Genomic DNA, 17,938 nt, shown 5'->3' on the forward strand with positions numbered 1-17,938 from the left:
ATATTAGTTATGACATACTGTCAGATCTAACTCCTCTGAGTTAATCAGTAGTGAGACGCTCCTTGCAAATGTTTGGCCTCAGAGCTCACTCCCTGTTTATTTCATTGCATCTCTTTATCTTCATGTGAGCAGTGAAAACTTGTGTTGATCCGCACTTCCTGCAGGAGTCTGGAACAGATGCTTGCACCTTGGATCTGAAGGAGGGGGAGAAACAAATGCTTTTCCAAAAATTGCAGGACTGATTCATCACTATGCAGCTCACATTGATGTGAGGTTCAGATGAGCCTGGAGAACAGCTTTGATTGGTGACCCACATCCCCTCTTGGTTTCTGAGTTTATTTTGGTTTTGCAGTAGATGAATCCTAGTAACATTAAAAATCCATCTTAGGATTCGTGTGGTCAGAAAATGTTACTGATAACATTAGGGAGGATAACATTGTGAGAAAGGAGGGGAGGGAGGGGAAAACTAGCAAGAAAAATATCTGAAGGCAGCAGAATACACCAAGCGGGAGCATATGGATGCTGTGAAGTAGGACCTGAAAACTGGTGCTTAGATCCTTCCAAGTATTTGAGTGCTTCACTCCTTGTTGGGCACGTGACTTACACTGAGATTGGATACCCAGCGAGAAGCAAGATGCCTAAATACCCATGCCCCTGCAGTGCTCTGGATGGTCAGTGGCCTCTCACTGTAGCTTGCCTTGCTTCCTTGTGTCTGTTTTAAGATTTTTCTAACTTTAATTTTTGGATTTTAGGTTTTTTTTTTTTTTTGCAGTATCACTAAGTCCGTAAACAAAACCTAAAAGCAAAGCATTCCAACAACGGTTTTTTTTCCCTAACCAGATTTCCAGCCACCAAGACCAAAGGCTCTGCAGTCTTAACTAAACAGCAGAAGATACCAGAATCAGTGTCTCCTCCAGGTACAGGTGCTAAGAACTTTTTGATTTATTCCTTCTTATTGGAAATTGATACTTGATCTGTGCTCCGGTTGGTAATGCTAAAACCTTCATGTTGACTGCTTGCTACCATAGCACATGTGAATATTTTGGAGAGTTAGGAGGACAAAAAAGCATCCTGAGCATATTAAAATAAATCCTAGCTTCAGCAACTGAATATTGCTATTTGCCTATCTTCACATCGTTTATAGAAGTAATAGGATGGAAAGACTTCTTAACTTTTTTGAGTGCCTTGTAAACTCTGCTGATGAAATGGTTGGCTGGACTGCCTGGCAGTGTGGAAGTGACTGATCAGACTATTTCAGAAGCATGGATCTCAGTTCTGTCCTCTCAAGCGCTTCATCGTGGTGTTGATGAGCTCCTTGTATTGATCACACTACCGTGGTTGTATTCAGTTGTAGGCTGAAGGAGTACCACAAAGGTACGTGGGGAAGTCTAAAAGAGATGTAGCTCAAAAGGGCTTGTTTTGTCCTCTGTCATTACTACTCTCCAGTAACCTAAATTGAACAGGGCATTGTACGTATGAGACAAGTCAATGCTTATCAACTGCCACCTGGAAGAGCGTACTGTAGACACTGAAGCTAGGAAGGAGTTCCCTGGACAGCAGATTCTATTCCAGCTCTGTTGCCTGATGGTATTTTTATTTATCTTTAACTATAAAAGTCAAGAGATTATTCTAACACCGGACTGAAAAATGGATGTCCCAAGGATATTAATGTAGGATATTTGAATGAGAAATAGGTTCTGTTTTGCTTTGAGAGCAAAATAACTTCAGAATTTACCAGTATATATGCAAAAATCTATACTTCTAAAGTAGTGGATCGTGGTTCTGTCTACTTTGTTTGGTAGAGATGCACTTAGCAGATGTATTATTTTTTTTTTCAGTAAATTCATGTTTGGTGCCCATCCTACATGTTACGACCTAATGTGAGGTTTTGGGTGTTTGTTGTCTTAGTTACTGGAGAAACAAGGTGCTGACCAGATGCAGTCAGGCACCTTGTTCTCAGATTTAACATTTTTTGAGTGCTTAATTGCCGCCGAGTTTTTGTTAAATTTAAATTGATTTGTTCCTGCAGTGCTGCCCAGAATTCCATCATGATGCAGTAGGCTCTTGAAACTCATGGGAAAAGGTCTGTAATAGCAGATGAAAGTGATTAGATTTTCACTGTCTGGAATTAGGAGAGTTCAGATAATGCTCGTATCCTGTTTATTAGGAAATGCTGTTTCCCAGGGAACCAGGAGCATCTTAATTTCAACCACTTTGGACTCACAGTGCCTGTGTTTTCTCCCATCAATGTAGTTAGTATTCATGTGCTTCAGGAGTGTGAGTGGTTGTGCTAGCGAGGCAAAGAACAAACCAGCCAGCTGGCCTTGGGATCTAGCTCACTTGGCTGTTGATACAGCAAGAGCAGATGGACCCATTGAGCAAAGCTCAGGCTTTAGAGCTTCTGGGTTCTGGCTTCCTTCTGGGTTTCCCATTTCTTCACTCCCTCAGTTCTACAGCTCTTTGGAGGCTGGGCATGATCACAGTTGTAAACACCAGTACTGCCTGATGGGGAATCATGATGAGAAAACTCTTTAAATGAGAGGAAGGACTGTGTGGGTTTGGCTGGGTGGAGGGATCCCTGCCTCAGAGAGGCCTGGTGGTCTTGAAGCTGATGCTTGCAGGGAGCTGTGGATGTGCTGTTAACCTGGATAAACTCTTACACCTGCTGGTAGCGCCTGGATTTTGTTCAGCACTTACCAGTAGATCTCAAAACAGTTTACCAAGGAAACAAATACTGTGATCTTCAACGTGTGCATGAAAGAACAATGGGCTGAACAAATGACAAGACAGCCCCCCGCTGTATCTACAATCCAGATTTCCTGCATTTTAGCTACTGATTGTTCCATTGCATCATACCACTCTTCTATCAGCATTTTTCTTCGCCTGTTTTGAACGTGGTGCAAAAACTGGGGCTGAGGTTACTCACATGCCTAGAAAACACCTTTGTGAACAATTAGCTCGCTACAAACGCTTTCAATGTGTTTCCTTTCAAAATCAAGTTTTAAGGCAGTCCGTTTCCTTCCTTTCTGAGTTTCATGACTTAAGCTAACCAGGCCAGTGGGGTTCAAAGCTATTTTTAATTTTTGTGTCTGCAGCAGGCATACCATATGATCTTAATGTACCTTTTGCATTTAAAGGTGTGCTTGAAAACTCTTCTTAAATGTAGTTATTTACAATAAGCCCCAACTAATGGAGCACTGTGATAGCTTTACTAAAGGAAATTACATTTTTCTGTCTTGTTGCTAACGCTGCAGAGTAGCTGCCTAGCTGTAGTTGTCTTCAGGAAATGGAGATGCTAATCTGAATCTGAGATGTGGTTGTACTAACCTGGTACCATCAAAGGGAGTATTCATCTTCCATCAGAATGAAATGTTGAAAAGAAAGCTCTTATATATAAAATATGTATATTTTTGAAGTGTAAGAAATCAGAATACAGTACTGTGGCAAGATAGCCATTGGACCCTGAGTGTCAATCCAGTGTGGCATCTTGTGAACGTGGCCTGCAGGCTGGAACGCCTTCCCAAAGCAACGTGCAGGAGCAGTGTGTTGGAGGGAGGGCTGCGAGAGGGCTCTCACTGTCTGCCCAAAGTGGAGATTTCCTGTGCAATGTCACTGCAACACAGACACTTCTGAAAATTGTGAATGGCACCAACTGGAATCCAGTCCAGGACTTCAAAGCTCTGTAGTAATGTATGCTCAGTGGGGAACCAGGCTTTGACATTCAAAAATGACAGGCCGAAGAGTTCCGTTCTCTGGTAAGTGATGACATTGCAAAGCCAGGACTCTTGTTATGAGAGCAGAGAGTTACTTCAATTACAGCAGCTTCCTGCCATGCTAAGTATTGAGTTTTTAATGGGGCTGTGGTCTGAGTGCAATTTGTGTTTGAAACTTGTCCAGGGATTAAAGTAACATTGGTCTTGTTACTATTTTAGTCTTTCTTATAAACTAGAGCAACTGTCAAGCTATGTGTCCTGAGTGTGATTTAGCAACCTGTTAGTCTTCTAATTATCCTCTTAATTAGATTGGTCTGATTACTTGGTGCTTGAAATAAGTGCATATTCTTAAGTTCTCAGAGCAGTAGCTTTTGGGAAAAACTTTATTGCTTTTCAGTGAAGAAGTGTCTTGTCTCCCGTGCTGAAATATGGACTGAATGGTACTGCTTCTGATGTGGCACTTGTCTGATTATTTTTGCTTGTAAAAAGTCCTCTGCAAAGCCATGCAGTTTTCTCCTGTAAAAACACTGCTATTGTATCTAATCGATTATATAAAACTAACATGAGACTGTCGTATTTTTGTCACTTCAAACTCTTCCTAGGTTTTGGTTGGGAAATGAAACTCTGAACCTCTGAATAAGTAAAATTAACAGCAAGTAGTTAAGAATTGTCAAGAGACTAGAGGAAATCTAATACAGTAATAATTGTCTAAAAATAGTTTCTCAGATCAACTCTCAGATATTTTAAAAAGGGTCAAAATGTCAAGGTACAATCCCTGTTGTTTTACTTCTAAGCTGAAACCCTGGGATACCACTGGCAGTCAGTGAAAATGGTCCTCTAATGCAGTGTCCAGGACATCCACGTGACAAGAGGTTGCATCCAAGGGGAAATGGTTTTAAACTATCAGAGGGAAGATTTAGACCAGGTATCAGGAAGAAATTCCATACTGTGAGGGTGGTGAGACACTGGCACAGGTTGCCCAGTGAGGTTGTGGATGCCCCCTCTCTGGAAGCATTCAAGGCCAGGCTGGATGGGGCTGTGAGCAACCTGGTCTAGAGGGAGGTGTCCCTGCCTAGAGCAGAGGGTTGGAACTAGGTGATCGTCAAGGTGCCTTCCAACCCAAACCATTCTATGGTCAATGATCCTGTGCTTTGTGTTCAGTCAAGCGAACACGCTTTCCGAGTGACCACGTTTCCTGTGCCTGAGCCATGTGATGCTTGAGTCGTGAGCATGCATTAAGAAATGCAAAGTAGTAACACATTCATCTGTGTACCGAGAAGAAATGCTGAAGGTGTTTCTGAGACTCAAGACCATGGCACGGCTGGAAAAGCTGCAAAGCAACAGAAGAACCAGAATACCTCTGTGTGTGGCCGGGCTGTTACCCAGTGTGAGAGAAGGTTGGCAGGAGGAGAAAGCCTGTTAACTTCTCTGCGAGAACTGTGCTGCCCTACTGCTTTCCAGCAGCAGTGTTACCCAGGAGCCTGCAGCTCGAGCACACATAGGGATGGAACTGGGCGAACTTAGGAACACAAACCTCCAGCAAATACCCTGGCGTGCCTTCCAGGAGTAAGGGCAGGCTGTATGAAGCCAATGAGTGAGGCTCTGGCTGCTGCTTGGGATGAGCAAGTGCTTGCCTGCTTCGTGTTCGTGAGTGCTGTGCTGTAGCAGTGCAGGTGTGTGCAGATGTGGGGGCTGTAATCTTGCTGCTTCCGAGAACGAAGTGACTCACCATGCTGTCATGTTGGAGATACCGAACTAGGTAATGAAATCAGGGCTCAGTACTGCTTTTGTTTATGCAGGTGACTGACTTTGTACACTTGCATGTTCCCACTGAGTTCAGAGGCTTGTAGAAACTTTTTTTGTTCTCTCTTCATGGGGTGTCATGAAAATAGGAGCTGAGCCTTACGAATTGCTTCCAGGGGAAGCAGGCAGAAATCCCTTTTTGCCCTTAACATGAAAGAAATCCTGCGAGTTCTTACAAGAAGTTCTATTCTTCCACTGTCTGCTTTCAGTAAGATGGGTGGCAGACATGGAGCTCTCCATCCAGGTTTGAAGGCAGTCAGGTCATGGCCAGGGCCTTTCTCTCTGCCCCTCGGGTGCTGAGTTGCACCCTGGTGAGCACGTACAGTGAAGTTGCTCAGGGGAGAGCGTGCAGTTTCTGGCTGTTGATTTTGCTATGTGTGTTGAGAGGAGAAAGAACCTAGAGGAGGTTAGATTGAGTTACACTAAAGACTGCAGAGTTGCAAAGTGAAGGACTGAAGGAAGGAAAATGTCATAATGGAGTTACCCAAAGTCGGCTCCTGCAGCTGTACATTTTGGTGAATTTGCCTTGTTTTCTAACAGCATCCACGCTTCCAGAAAACGGAGATGTTGGAAAGAAGCATTAGATTATAAGGGCAACCAGAGCTCCAGTGTTTCTGAGCTTGAGATGGTTGGAAGTGATGTAGGTAATGGCCAATCATGGATTGCTACTTGTGGGTGATGAAATGCCATAATCAAAAGGTTTTCTTACCGCCTGTGCAGCTTTTCTGTCAGTTGCAGATATCAAATTGATATCCTACCCCTCTTATCCTGCTGTCAGATAAAAACCAGGTGTGTTGCACCATCCTCCTGCTGTGCTATAGCTGCCATCGTGGTAGCACTGACCCTGCCTGGCTCACAGTGGGCACAAAGGACTTTACTTCCATGGCAGCTCTGAGCTGTTCTGGGCTTCTGGTGTCTCAGACTTGATGGTGCCTACTGCAAGTCTGCTGTCATGCCTGACAGTGGAGAAGCATGACGGGGGCTGGTTTGGTAATCCTGGCAGCTGGTACTGTAGAAATGGGAGTTTCTTTTCATATACCCTCTGTTTCTCTGCTGAAGCTTTCTGTAAAGCAGGACTCTTCTCCTGCATATTGGACAGTGGGAGTTGTTCATCATTAATTTCTTGAACCATTGCTATTGTGACATCTGTGAAAAGTTTGTGTTAGCTGAAATGCTCTGAATCTGAGCTTTCCTATTTAAAAACAAAATGTTTTCTATCCACTTTTAACTAAATTAATCTTAACAATTTCTAAAAGCCGCTCCTAGGACTCCTTTGATTATTACTGCTGCTGAAAAAGCAATTACAGTAGAGCAACAGAAGTCTTAACAACTATGGAGAAACTAGCACTGTCAAGTTCTTATCACTTTTATGGGGCAGACGGTCTCTTGTTGCCTTCTATAAACACAGTGTACGCTATCTGCCGTCAAAAATAGAGGTGATCCAATTATTTGGATTCTCAGTTTTGCTACTAAACAGCCAAGAACTTCTTTTAATAATTTGTTACTACAGCAATATATATTCTTAAGAGTCTTTGTCAGCTGTGTCTCTTTTCAAAGTGCAAAATCCTGTGCATCTGCTTTAATCTGGTTGCGTTTGACAGTTCAAACGCAAAATTGGACAGATTCGGCAATACGGCAAAGAGGTTGGCTCTAGCAATACGTAAAATCTTCATTAGATCCTTCAGTGGAAGATCCAGATGGCTTTCACTATGTTGTTCCTTGGCCATCGTAGAGCTGCTTAAAAGCTTAGCGATGTGCATGTAAGCATGATCAGAACGATCCATCAAGCAGGGAACAATGCACGGTAGTCTGAAGAGTGGAAAAACAAAGAAAAAAGAGCTCCCATTTGTTTGGTTGCAGTCTTTTTAATGTATTGAGTGTGCTGCTTCCAAGTGCATAGCCTTGGGCCTTTGGTCCTGAATCATGGTCATTTCTGTGCTGCCCAAACCTGATATGCCAAAGCAGTGCTGTTGACTTCTGTAAGGTTTTCTGCATCTTCCTCTGCATGCACAGTGGCAGTGTTTGCTGATCTGAGGGCTCTGCCTTTTAAAGGGTGAAGTGTTCTTCATTGAACTTGGCACTGGAAGAAATCACGTGCTTCAGGGAGCTGATGCACACCTGAAGTTCAGAGCATATTGCTAGGTAAATGTTGATTAAATCTCAGTTGGGAAACTGTGCTTTGGGCATTTCATAAGAGAGCTTATGTAGATCAAGTCATAGGTAACATTGGCCACAATCTTCAAAAAGAGCAAAGCTCTGGGATCATGGGTTCCATTCCCACACTGCCAACCCAGCTGTGCGCTGCTGTGAGCCCTGCCTACCCCCTGTATGCGTAATACTGTAAATCACCTAAAAAGATGATTTTCCTAAAATGCTTGCTTATCCCTGGTTTATTTTTGATAGTGGTGAGGTGCAATTCAGAACAAAATGGGATGGAGCTGTTCCTCTGAGTACTTGTCTAGCAGCTATTTAAATGACACGGTGCGGTCTTCATTAATGGTAGTGTGAGGATCCCATATGTGCCTGTGCCTTAGTAATTGGAAGCAAATGAAAAAAACACATTAATGAATGAGGGAAGAAACTGATGATCCCTTAAGTGTATCCTTACATGGCAATATTTATTAATTTAGGGACCTCTTGTTTCATTTAGCATCCAATTGAAAATATTCGCTCAACTGCATAGCTATGATAACAGGTATACAGATGGATAGTTGTATCAGATTAATTACTGTAAAAACAATATATTTTAATTGGCAAAAGCTGTTGTGCTTTGCTTGATAATATATATTGCATAGATGCAAGACCCACATTAAGTAACAGGTTAAACTGCCATATACACACTGTGTAAAACTTGTGCTATCTTACAGCAGGATCCTGATGTGTTTGCTGCTACTCATATCTCCAGGTGTCATGTGGCCTGGCTTCACAGGGAAATAAATAGGGGGATGTGCACAGCCCACATCTTACTTCCATGTGGTGTGTATTCCAATGTAGTGAACTCCAGGTAGGATGTGAACTATATTTTAGGGAATTCTAAATCTGTATTTCAAAGGGTAGGTTGAGCACAAGAAGGTACATAAGGTATTAACAGGTTATATGGAAGCTATTCAATTATACAGGAGGAGAGTCAACAAACAGAAGAGAAAGTAGAATTACAACAGAAATGCTGCCAAACTGTTAGTATGTTGTGTGCAGGAATTAGGTCTGCTCTGTGCAAAGGAATTAGAATTAAGAACTTTGTGAGACGTTGTTGCTGTGTGCGAGGCTCTGTCTAATGCTTTGGAAGAGTAACTGTATGCGAGTAGCACTTGAGCTGTTGTGGCATGAACTTTGATTACATTTCTGGGGGTTGGAATGATGCTTTGCTTATTTCCTTTTGACACGGGTGACGGCAAAAGGCCAGCAGTGTTTGCTTAGGAGATAATGGTAGACTGATGTTCTTGAATAAATACAGATTGTACTCAGCAGTGTACTGAAAGTCACAGTCACTGTGGATGTGGTTTGGAGCTTTTTCCTCTTAAGGAATTGCACGAAGCATTTCACTGCTTTTCAGGAAAGCAGAACTACACGGGGAGCTGCAGTGGGCATTGTTGCAGTTGAAGTTGTGGAAGAAGGGCACTGCAGGATTGTGCGGCCTTTGCATGTGGTTCTCCTGTGCTGTTACTCTTATTAGTCCTTTAGATGAGGCTGAAGTCCACGTGTAGTCTCCCCTTGGCTCCTGTTCCTGCCCAGCTGGCTGTGAGCAGGTGTGTAGAAAGCCAAATGATCTGGGCTTCTACCAGGCTGCATGGCTAAGAGGAAAGGCCAACAGAAACTTATGGAAGAGGAAAAGCCTCCTAACTCCGTGTAGATGAAAAAAGTATTTCTAAATTTATCAAAGGCTTTTCTTTGTGAAACTTAGTTTTTCTTAATATATCAGACAGGAAAAAGCCAAGGGATTTGCTGTTTTCTACAGGAACATGTGTTGTTCTTGACATTCAACTTTTTTGCCGAAAACTTTGCTTCCCGCAGTAATTAAAGTATGAAAAAAATCAGTATGCTTACAGTGAAGAAAGCAAGTGGGGTTGGAATAAGAGCTTAGCACAGTCTGACATGTAATGTATCCTTCAGAGCGCGAGCGGGGATTCTGCCAGGAAAGAACAGCCAGCAATCTGGGGGGAGGAGGGACGGAGGGATTGGAAAAAATGCTGAAATGGCTTTTGTTTTCAGTGGGAAGGAGAAAGGAAATTGATTGTACGCAGTTTGATCTCTTCTTGTAGATATAATTGCCATTGATTTCCAGAGGAAGAGGATGTAGCTCCATTGTAGGCCTGTCATTCAGCTCTTTTCCATTGCTAACAGACTAACTTGGAGACTTCCTTTATCTTAGGCAGCCACCAAAACCAACCAACCAGACAACGCACAGCAAATAAGCAAACAGAAGCTTGACTGCGTGGAGGCTAAACTAACTCTTCAACCTTTAATGTGATGGTTATGCCAGAGCCAGGGGGGCTGGGGGCAGATCTTTCCTTGCACTCCAGTCCTCAAACTGACCTCAGATTGACTGAGGAGTTCAGTATCTGAAAAGGTAAAGTTGTTTTCTAAAAATCCAGTAGATGAAGCTGAGACTTTATGATTTACTTTGAGCTCTGAGAAATACAACGTGAAAAACCTATTTGGGTTCTGCAAGCTGGCCAGAGGCTGCAGTCAGTTCAATAAAGGCACTGCTAAATTTACCATGATGAAGTGCTGCTTCATGCATGAAATAGATGCTGTGGTCTTGTGCTGGTGATTTGATGATTTGTCACCTTTAAAACTGCAGAAACAACACGCAGAATGGGTTTTTGGTGGGTTATTCGTGCTATCACTTGTTTGTACCCCTTGGAATCCTATATGATTGGTCAACATTTGAAAGAAGCAAAAAAAACCCTTGAAAAATAAATCTGGAGATGCTGAAATTGTGCTTTTCCCAAGAAGAACACCCCTCTGGCAGAGGGCTTAGGGGTTTCTCCTGTTGAAGAGAGTCTTGGGATTGATGCTGGCCCTGTGGGGTTTTGGGAATAACTGTGCTGGTTCCTTCACCTTGGAGCTATGTCAGTGCATGCAGCTCATCCACACGGAACATCTCATCTCAGTAGTCTCCTTTTATAAAAAGGAGCAGACAACGTAGGTGACAATCGTGTAGGTGATGGGTGCATCTGGAGTCTTGGCAGAGGAAGGGGCAGCTCAGCAGCATCAGGAATTGCATTTGTACATGTCTACTGATAAAAGCATCAGTGCCAGTGGCACTTCAGAGGTCCATGGAGACTGTCAAAGCCTTTACCCTGTGTCGCCTTGTCTTACTAGCACCTGTGTTGGACCTGAGTGAAAGTTTTCAGGTGCAGGGTAACTTTGGTTCTTACCCCAGAGCCATGTGGGGAGTCACTGGCTCAGCTTTGGTCAGAGTGTGCTGCATAGCCCTCAGTTATACACAGGCTCTCATGCAGTTCCAAAATGGCAGAAGGGCTCAGCAATGTCTTGGCTAACAAAAGAAGAGACTCGGTGTATTTCTCTATTTTTTTTTTTTCTTACAGCTTTCCTTAACTGAAAAATACTTCTGCAAGCAGGGCTCTTCTCACTGTTTAGGTAATGGGGGAAAAAAAAAAATCTTTTAAGTCAGTCGTAAGCACTGTTAAGTCAAGGCTGGGATATCAAGGTGAATTCTTTTGACTTGTTTTTTAAAGACCTGACGACCCAGAGCGTGTTTTTTTCCAAGGCTCTCTACAAACATGGGTTATAGTATAGGTTATTATTCACTTCTCGTTGGTTTTGAGGTGTGCTTCAAAGCCAACGTGGCTCTGCATGCCAGTCTGCTTTGAGTCCTGAAGCACTTAATCTTCTGTCATTGCAGCAACTGTTTGTCCTCTCTACCACAAACACCACTTATCTTGTGTTTTTGCCCCTTTTTGTTCATTCCTAATTCCCTGCCACCCTTCTGTGCTACATTTTTGGTGTAAGAAATGGATGTAATTATAAGCAAAACTGCCTGCTGAGGATGGAAGCTATCTGAGATGGTTTGATGGCCTTGAGGAGATCATTCCCACTTTGGGAAGAATTCCTTTCTCTGACCTGTTTTCTCTTTAGGAAATGCTGTTTCCCACTGTGGCAACATCTCTTCAGAAAATTCAGCACTAAGCAATTTCAAAATGTATAAGCCAGATCCGTGCCTCTCCTGGCCAGGAAAGGCAGTAACTTGCAGGTACCTGTAATTCCCCTGCTCTGATTACCTGAGAACAGCTGCAGTGCACTCAGAGCTGCTCACCACTGATTGCCTTGCATTTTGAATAGTGCCCTACAGAGCAGCAAATTGGCAAATGTTCTGCTTGATAAAAATCCATCTCCCTGCTTTTGTTATCCATCATCTTGGATTTATCAGGACAATCAGTGTTTGGAACTTCATGCTTAAATCTGGCTTGACTGTCTGATGGGCAGCTGTGGTCATGAAAGTTAGTTTCCTTAAAAGGCTGTTGGCATCTCAGTCTTTACCCTTAGGAAAATTGTAAAATGTGAATGGAATGGACTGGGGGAATGGCCTCGAGCTGTGCCAGGGAGATTCAGGTTGGATATTAGGAAACACTTTTTCTCTGAAAGAGTGGTCAGGCACTGACACAGGCTGCACAGGGAGGTGGTGGAGTAATCGTCCTGGAGGTGATCAAGAAACATGTAGATGTTGTACTGAGGGACGTGGCTTAGTGGGGCAATATTGGTGATAGATGGACAGTTGGACTGGATGAGGTCTTTTCCCTTGGTGATTCTGTGAATGTTGATGTTGCAGGAAATAAGGGTTTGTTTTCAAGGACCAAGCTTTATTCAGTGCAACTGTGAAACAATGACTTCAAACGATTGATATCTAGAGCGTGAAGTCATCAACTTTCTGTTAAATAAAAATCATTTAATCTTAGAAAACTTTCTCAGGTCCAAAATAGCTTTGTCTTCCTCAGTAGCCAGACCTCTGGTCTCTTTCCTAGCTCTCAGAAATGATCCCATGTTGGCTGTACTAGAACTATCCAGCTCTGCATGGATGTAGCAGAGCCACCTTGGCCAATCTGCAGATCTGTTTGCTGTTTTCCCTGGTATAGACTTCCCATGTTTGCTGTACGTATTTTACCTTGCAACTCAGGGTGCTCAAGGCATGAATTATCTCAGTACCACGCAGCATTGGCATTGCTCTGTCTGCTTTTGCATCTACTACTTCAGTTTCTCTTCTGTCTCCAGGCTGTATTTCCTCACTTTCCTTGCAACATAAATATCAGTAAAAGGTTTTATTTTTTGTTATTATGAATAGTAAAGTGAGTCTTGCATGATGCTGAATCTCATTGAAGGCTTAAAATAGAAATGTTTTTAATGAAGGCTGGTAACAGAAGAGACACTAAGATTTGTTACTGTCCTGTAGGCAAGATCCTATGATTGCTCTTGGAAAGTCTGAGAGGAGGATAACCGAATAGCTCTCTTCTGCAAGAAATGTTAGGTGTGACAGCTTGGGCTTAACTTTTGTGTAAGACAAAGTGTGCACTTAGCAAAGCATGTAGTGCTTGTTATAGCTTTTCTCAGTTGATTGACAAAGGAATGGCTCAAATGTAGTAATGAAGGGATGAATGTTTTGCAAGTCAAAGCCAAATTCAGAACAACTCTGATACAGTGGCAGCTTTGGTTCTTAATCTTTAAGCCAAAAAGAGGTCTTACGTGTGAAATACCCCCAAAACATCTGACTCCTGAGAATTAAGTAAGGCAGTGGATTGATTTGAGTGATTGATTTGAGGGTTTTTTTTCCTGTGTATACTCTTTTCATTTCCTTAGAGAAACCAAAGCAAAATCCTTTCCCATATCTGAGGTTTCCCAGGTAGGGAGTATCAGCAGGAATCATAAAGCCTATGAAGGGCAGGAGGACAGTAAAGAAATACAAGGCAGAGTTTATAGGCAGTATTCATTACACACAATGCAATGAGTAGTTAAAACAAGGAGCAGATGTGGTGTCAAGGTTTGAAGATACTGTACTGGAGCCAAGAAAAGGGGAGAAGGCTGGGAAGCCCCTGTGCGTGCTGTTGGTGATTTTTTTTCCTCTAGATATGAGGCACAAGTATGAGGGCTGTCATGAAAGTAACACCTCCTATGTTACGATGTTGACCCGTGATGTCAGAAATGGATGTTGGTGGTATCTCAGTAGAGGTTGATCCTTCCCAACAATGTCCCATTACATGCTGTTGCTGTGAGACAAATGGCAGCAGAGGGGCAGTCTGACAAAATAGCATCTAATATGGAAGTACATATGAACCAAAGGTGTGGAATTTAATTCCTCCATGGGGGAAAAAAATGGCACCACTGACATTCACTGATACATGCTGAACGTTTATGGAGAACAAACTGTGGATGTGAGCACAGTGAGGTGTCTGGTGCTATGTTTCGGCAGTGGTGACAACAACATGAAAGACAAGCCATGCACAGCTGACACAATGAAACAAAGAGTGTCTTGATCAGCTCATCTATGTGAATCAGCAGATTATGACCAGAGAACTGTGTATGGAGCTGAATATTGGCTCTAGTGCATTGGAAGTGATGGTAGCAATGTTGGAATATTGAGAAGCTTCCTCCAGATAGGGCCTGGATTTATGCTGTAGTTATGGGCCTATACCAGTTTGAAGACTGTGGAGCACACTGCCAGTCTTGGCTGGACTATCCCATCACATCGTTGTATGGTCTGGATTTGGTGTTTTCTAACTTCCATCTGTTCAGGCTGATGAGAGATGGACTGTGTGGGCCGCATTTTTAACAAGGCAATCATAGCAGCTGTGAAACAGCAGATCACCTCTGCTAGTGCAGATTTGTGTGGCATGCAGGTTCTTGTTTATTGCTGATGAAAATGCATGGCTAATGGTGAAAAATGTTGGAAAATAGCGTTCTGTAGCTGTGAATTTGCTCTATCAAATAGGGTTATCATGCTCTTTGTGCTTTCTATGGAAATAAATAGGAGGCATTACTTCCAGAGCAACCTACGTAGTAGGTAATTTGAAAAGAAAAAGAGGTTGCAGAATGCCAGAACTTCAGTCTGCTTGTGAAATTCATAGTAAGGCTGCTTTACATGACGTCAGATGTGCCGGACCTGGAAACACATCCTGTTGTCAGAGTGTGGGAGGGCAGTGTTTGCTTTGGAAGTCAGGTTCTCATGTGAGTACCAGCATGGGCATTACTTGGGGAGAGGTGTTCAGTCACAGCAACTCAGTAATTGCTGCAATGCCAGATGCTGAATGCCATCATCTGGTGCTAAGCTTTAGTGATGTTCTGAGTGTCGTGTCAGAAGGAATAGATGAGAAGGAAAGTGTCCAGGAGTATGTTGCAGTACAGGTAATCTTGGTGCTGACACTATTTTTGGAATCCTTACACTTACCTTGACAGTATCTTGATGAAGCCAAGTAAAACTGAATATGTTAAAGGTTTTGCAGTGAAAAGGGAATAATGTTGTTTTTCCTGAGGCATCTCACAGCCATTTCTGAACCTCTGCTTTCTCCAGTAAGAGGTGGGTCTGGTTAGTCTGGCAAGTATGGTGATTAACCATGCAATTCATGGTACAGTTTTCATTATAGCTGTGTAATACGCAGTAGATCTGGTTGCAAAGTGAGTCATTACCTATCCAGGGCCACGTGAAGCACTGTCACTGCAGCCAGTGTAGCTGCTTTAACCTCCATCTGAACACAGACTGGTGCTGATGTTTTATTTTGTGAGGAATCCCATGTGCATAACATGGATGTTGCTATATATATGTATTTTTTTAACCACTTCATTTCATTACTGTAGCACTTGTTATGCATAGTTGGCCTTAGACTCTTTCTTGTCTACCTCATCTGTAGAAGTCTATGTGAAAGTCATAGGTTTTTTATTTGGGTGTCTCAACAATGCTGTAGCTTGACTGCTCTCTCCTTAATGAGCTAACAGCTTAAGTGGTGTACTGTATAATTTGATGCCCAAGGAAAGCTTGGTAGCAAATCCAAAGATAATGATAGCAACAGTGGAACTTCAAAAACAAGATGAATTAATTTGTGGATAGAGTTGCCTGGGCTTGAACACTGTTCTTTGGGATTCAAAGCTAAGGAAATCAATCTTCTGTCCCTTGTTCATGGGCTATTTTGCTCATAAGTGAGCAGCTGGGTTGGGATCTTATTTGTGTGACTTCAAATTCCAGCGTGATGTTTTCTTGACAAATAGTCTGTCTCCTGGCCTTTTCGGAGGCTTTAGGGAAAAAAATGCAAGCTGCATGTACAGTTGTGAGAAGAATAAGCTGTATTTCACTCTGACAGAGATTTTTAAACCTTAAAGGTTTAAAACTAAAGCTTACTAAAAGAGTAGACTTCTCAGTATCTCTTCAGAATGATAAAGATCTGTGAGAAGCATCATCAGTGTCAGGCTAAAATAGAATACCCAGCTTTATACAGCTAGTGGCATAAGTGGATTGCTTACACTGGACTCTGTCTCTCAGCTGCTGTTTGGACTTCCCAGGGGTCTGGATGAGAAGTTCCCTGCTCACTTCAGGACAGGTGCCACTGTAGACGGGTTGAATAGCAGGACACAGTTCTTATTTTCAACAGCAACTTTATCACACTGTGTTTTACAGCCAGAGGTGGTTGCCTACCCCCTCTTGCCCTTACTGGCTGGTACTTAGTCTTGCTTTGGAATGTGCTAGGTTAAAGAAAAAGAGGAAAATACCTTTGGGCTATGCAGATGCAAATCTCTTTTCCCTTAGTGTCATTCTGCACTTTGCTGCTCTCGAAGACGGAGCTGGCCCATGAGCTGCAGAGCAGGTCTCCCAGCAGGCGTTACACCTCTTGCTGCACCAGTGCTGAAACAGCCAGGGAAGTAGCCCCAAGGACACCCTGAAGATGCTGTGCTATCCAAGTACTGACCTTGCAGGTGAATCCGAGCTGCTCGATAACTTGCTGGCACTTGCTGCTAGCGATCAGTTGTCTTCTGTGAACTTGACTGTGAAACCCCAAATAGCCCCAGTGCCTCACCTGAGGGGTCATAGTGCTCCTTGCCTGCACTCCAGCAGTCTGGCACTTGAAGATCAGGTGCTGGTAGCTCAGTCACCCATGCACAAAGTGCCAGCATTCTATCTGAGGCGCTTCGGTTACTGTATTTAACACTGCTACCTCTACAGAAAAATTGTAGCTTTTGTTTTGTTGTTTTTTTTTCTGCTCCTGGATGTCTACTGCCCTATGTCCGTAGGTTCCCAAACGAGAAGCATAGAGTGACTTTCAGGCAAGCAGTGAGGTTAAATTGGCACAATATAGGACTGGAACTGGAATGTTAGGCTACTGCTATTCCTTCAAATGCCCTTTTACCAAGTAAGACAAACCGTTCTTAAATACATTGTGAGAACATGAAAAGACGGTGACATTTGAGAGAACAAAGGAAACATCCTCAGAATTCACAACCAAGGTGTGAGTGAGTACAGGAAGAAAACCCCAGCAGAGCAGCAACTGAACAAAGACTTTTCCCAGTGGAGGTTTCAAATACATTTTCATGAAAAAGATTGACATGTCTTTAGGAGTAAAACCACATTGTGGATGGTGCTTGCTTAATATGTGAGTTGGGCTTGGAAAAATTCCACAGAAAAGCAAACTTATTTAGGATTGACTTAATTTGACTGATTAAAAAAAAATTGTATTTAACTAGAATGTGATGTAAAGTCATCATCTTGTTTCAACTATGATATTGAAAAGATACTGTCTTGCTAGTGTTAGTAACCCTTTCCCATTTTTGTATAGTTCTTGGTGCAATGGGTCCTTTGCTGTTGGATTAATGAGGTGGAAGAGCACACAGGCCACTCTTTATGGCCAAGCATGAATGCTGTGCTGTTCAGCTAGGATGACTGTAGTAAGGATGTGAAATAACAAAGACACGCTTCACAATGGGGAAAATGATGGCATTATTGGTGCTGGCATTGAACCTGGGCATTAAAGCTGGAAGCATTTCTGTGCATGTACAGCACTGCCTAGAGAAAACAAGGATGCTGCTGGGTCACGTGGAATCATGAATGCTGTGGAGAGCATGGTGGTGTGTGTGTGTATTTTGTATAAGCTTTATTGTGATTGTAAGTGGAATTCTGTCAATCTGTATCTCAGGGACAAAAAAAGGTAAGCTGATGAAGAATAATTAAACTAAAAATTTTTGAGAAAGGGAGGAAAAAAAAGGATTTATTAAGGGTAAGTAATGTCAGAAGGCAGATTAAAGTTTTATTTTACTTCTCTCCTAGAAAGTGTAGGAGCTATTCTCCAAGATAAAAAAAGCAAGTAATCCCCCATCCATGGAATGGATTTACATGTTATTGAAATATATAAGTAAAATTTACATCCTAGAAAGGTTATTGATACTTAAAGTGATTATAATTTGAAAAAAAAATCAAATTTGACTGT

At 42.6% G+C, this 17,938-nt stretch overlaps 1 protein-coding gene across 6 annotated transcripts in view; it reads left to right on the forward strand.

The window, feature by feature from the left end:
• Nucleotides 1–17,938, forward strand: part of CCDC85A (coiled-coil domain containing 85A) — a 64,090-nt gene that overhangs the window by 10,309 nt on the left and 35,843 nt on the right. The window contains exons 3-4 of one of the 6 annotated variants that reach the window (XM_021391668.1): nt 841–917; nt 9,886–9,900. The exons of 4 other annotated variants lie outside the window; for them this stretch is intronic. In XM_021391668.1, the coding sequence (XP_021247343.1) occupies nt 841–878 (38 nt within the window). In that variant the 3' untranslated portion in view covers nt 879–917; nt 9,886–9,900. Of the gene's footprint in view, nt 1–840; nt 918–9,885; nt 9,901–17,938 lie in introns of those variants that run through there. One more of the 6 variants, XM_021391667.1, reaches the window with a different exon arrangement.

Source organism: Numida meleagris, chromosome 3 (genome assembly GCF_002078875.1).
Source record: "Numida meleagris isolate 19003 breed g44 Domestic line chromosome 3, NumMel1.0, whole genome shotgun sequence".
NCBI classification, from domain to species: Eukaryota; Metazoa; Chordata; class Aves; order Galliformes; family Numididae; genus Numida; species Numida meleagris.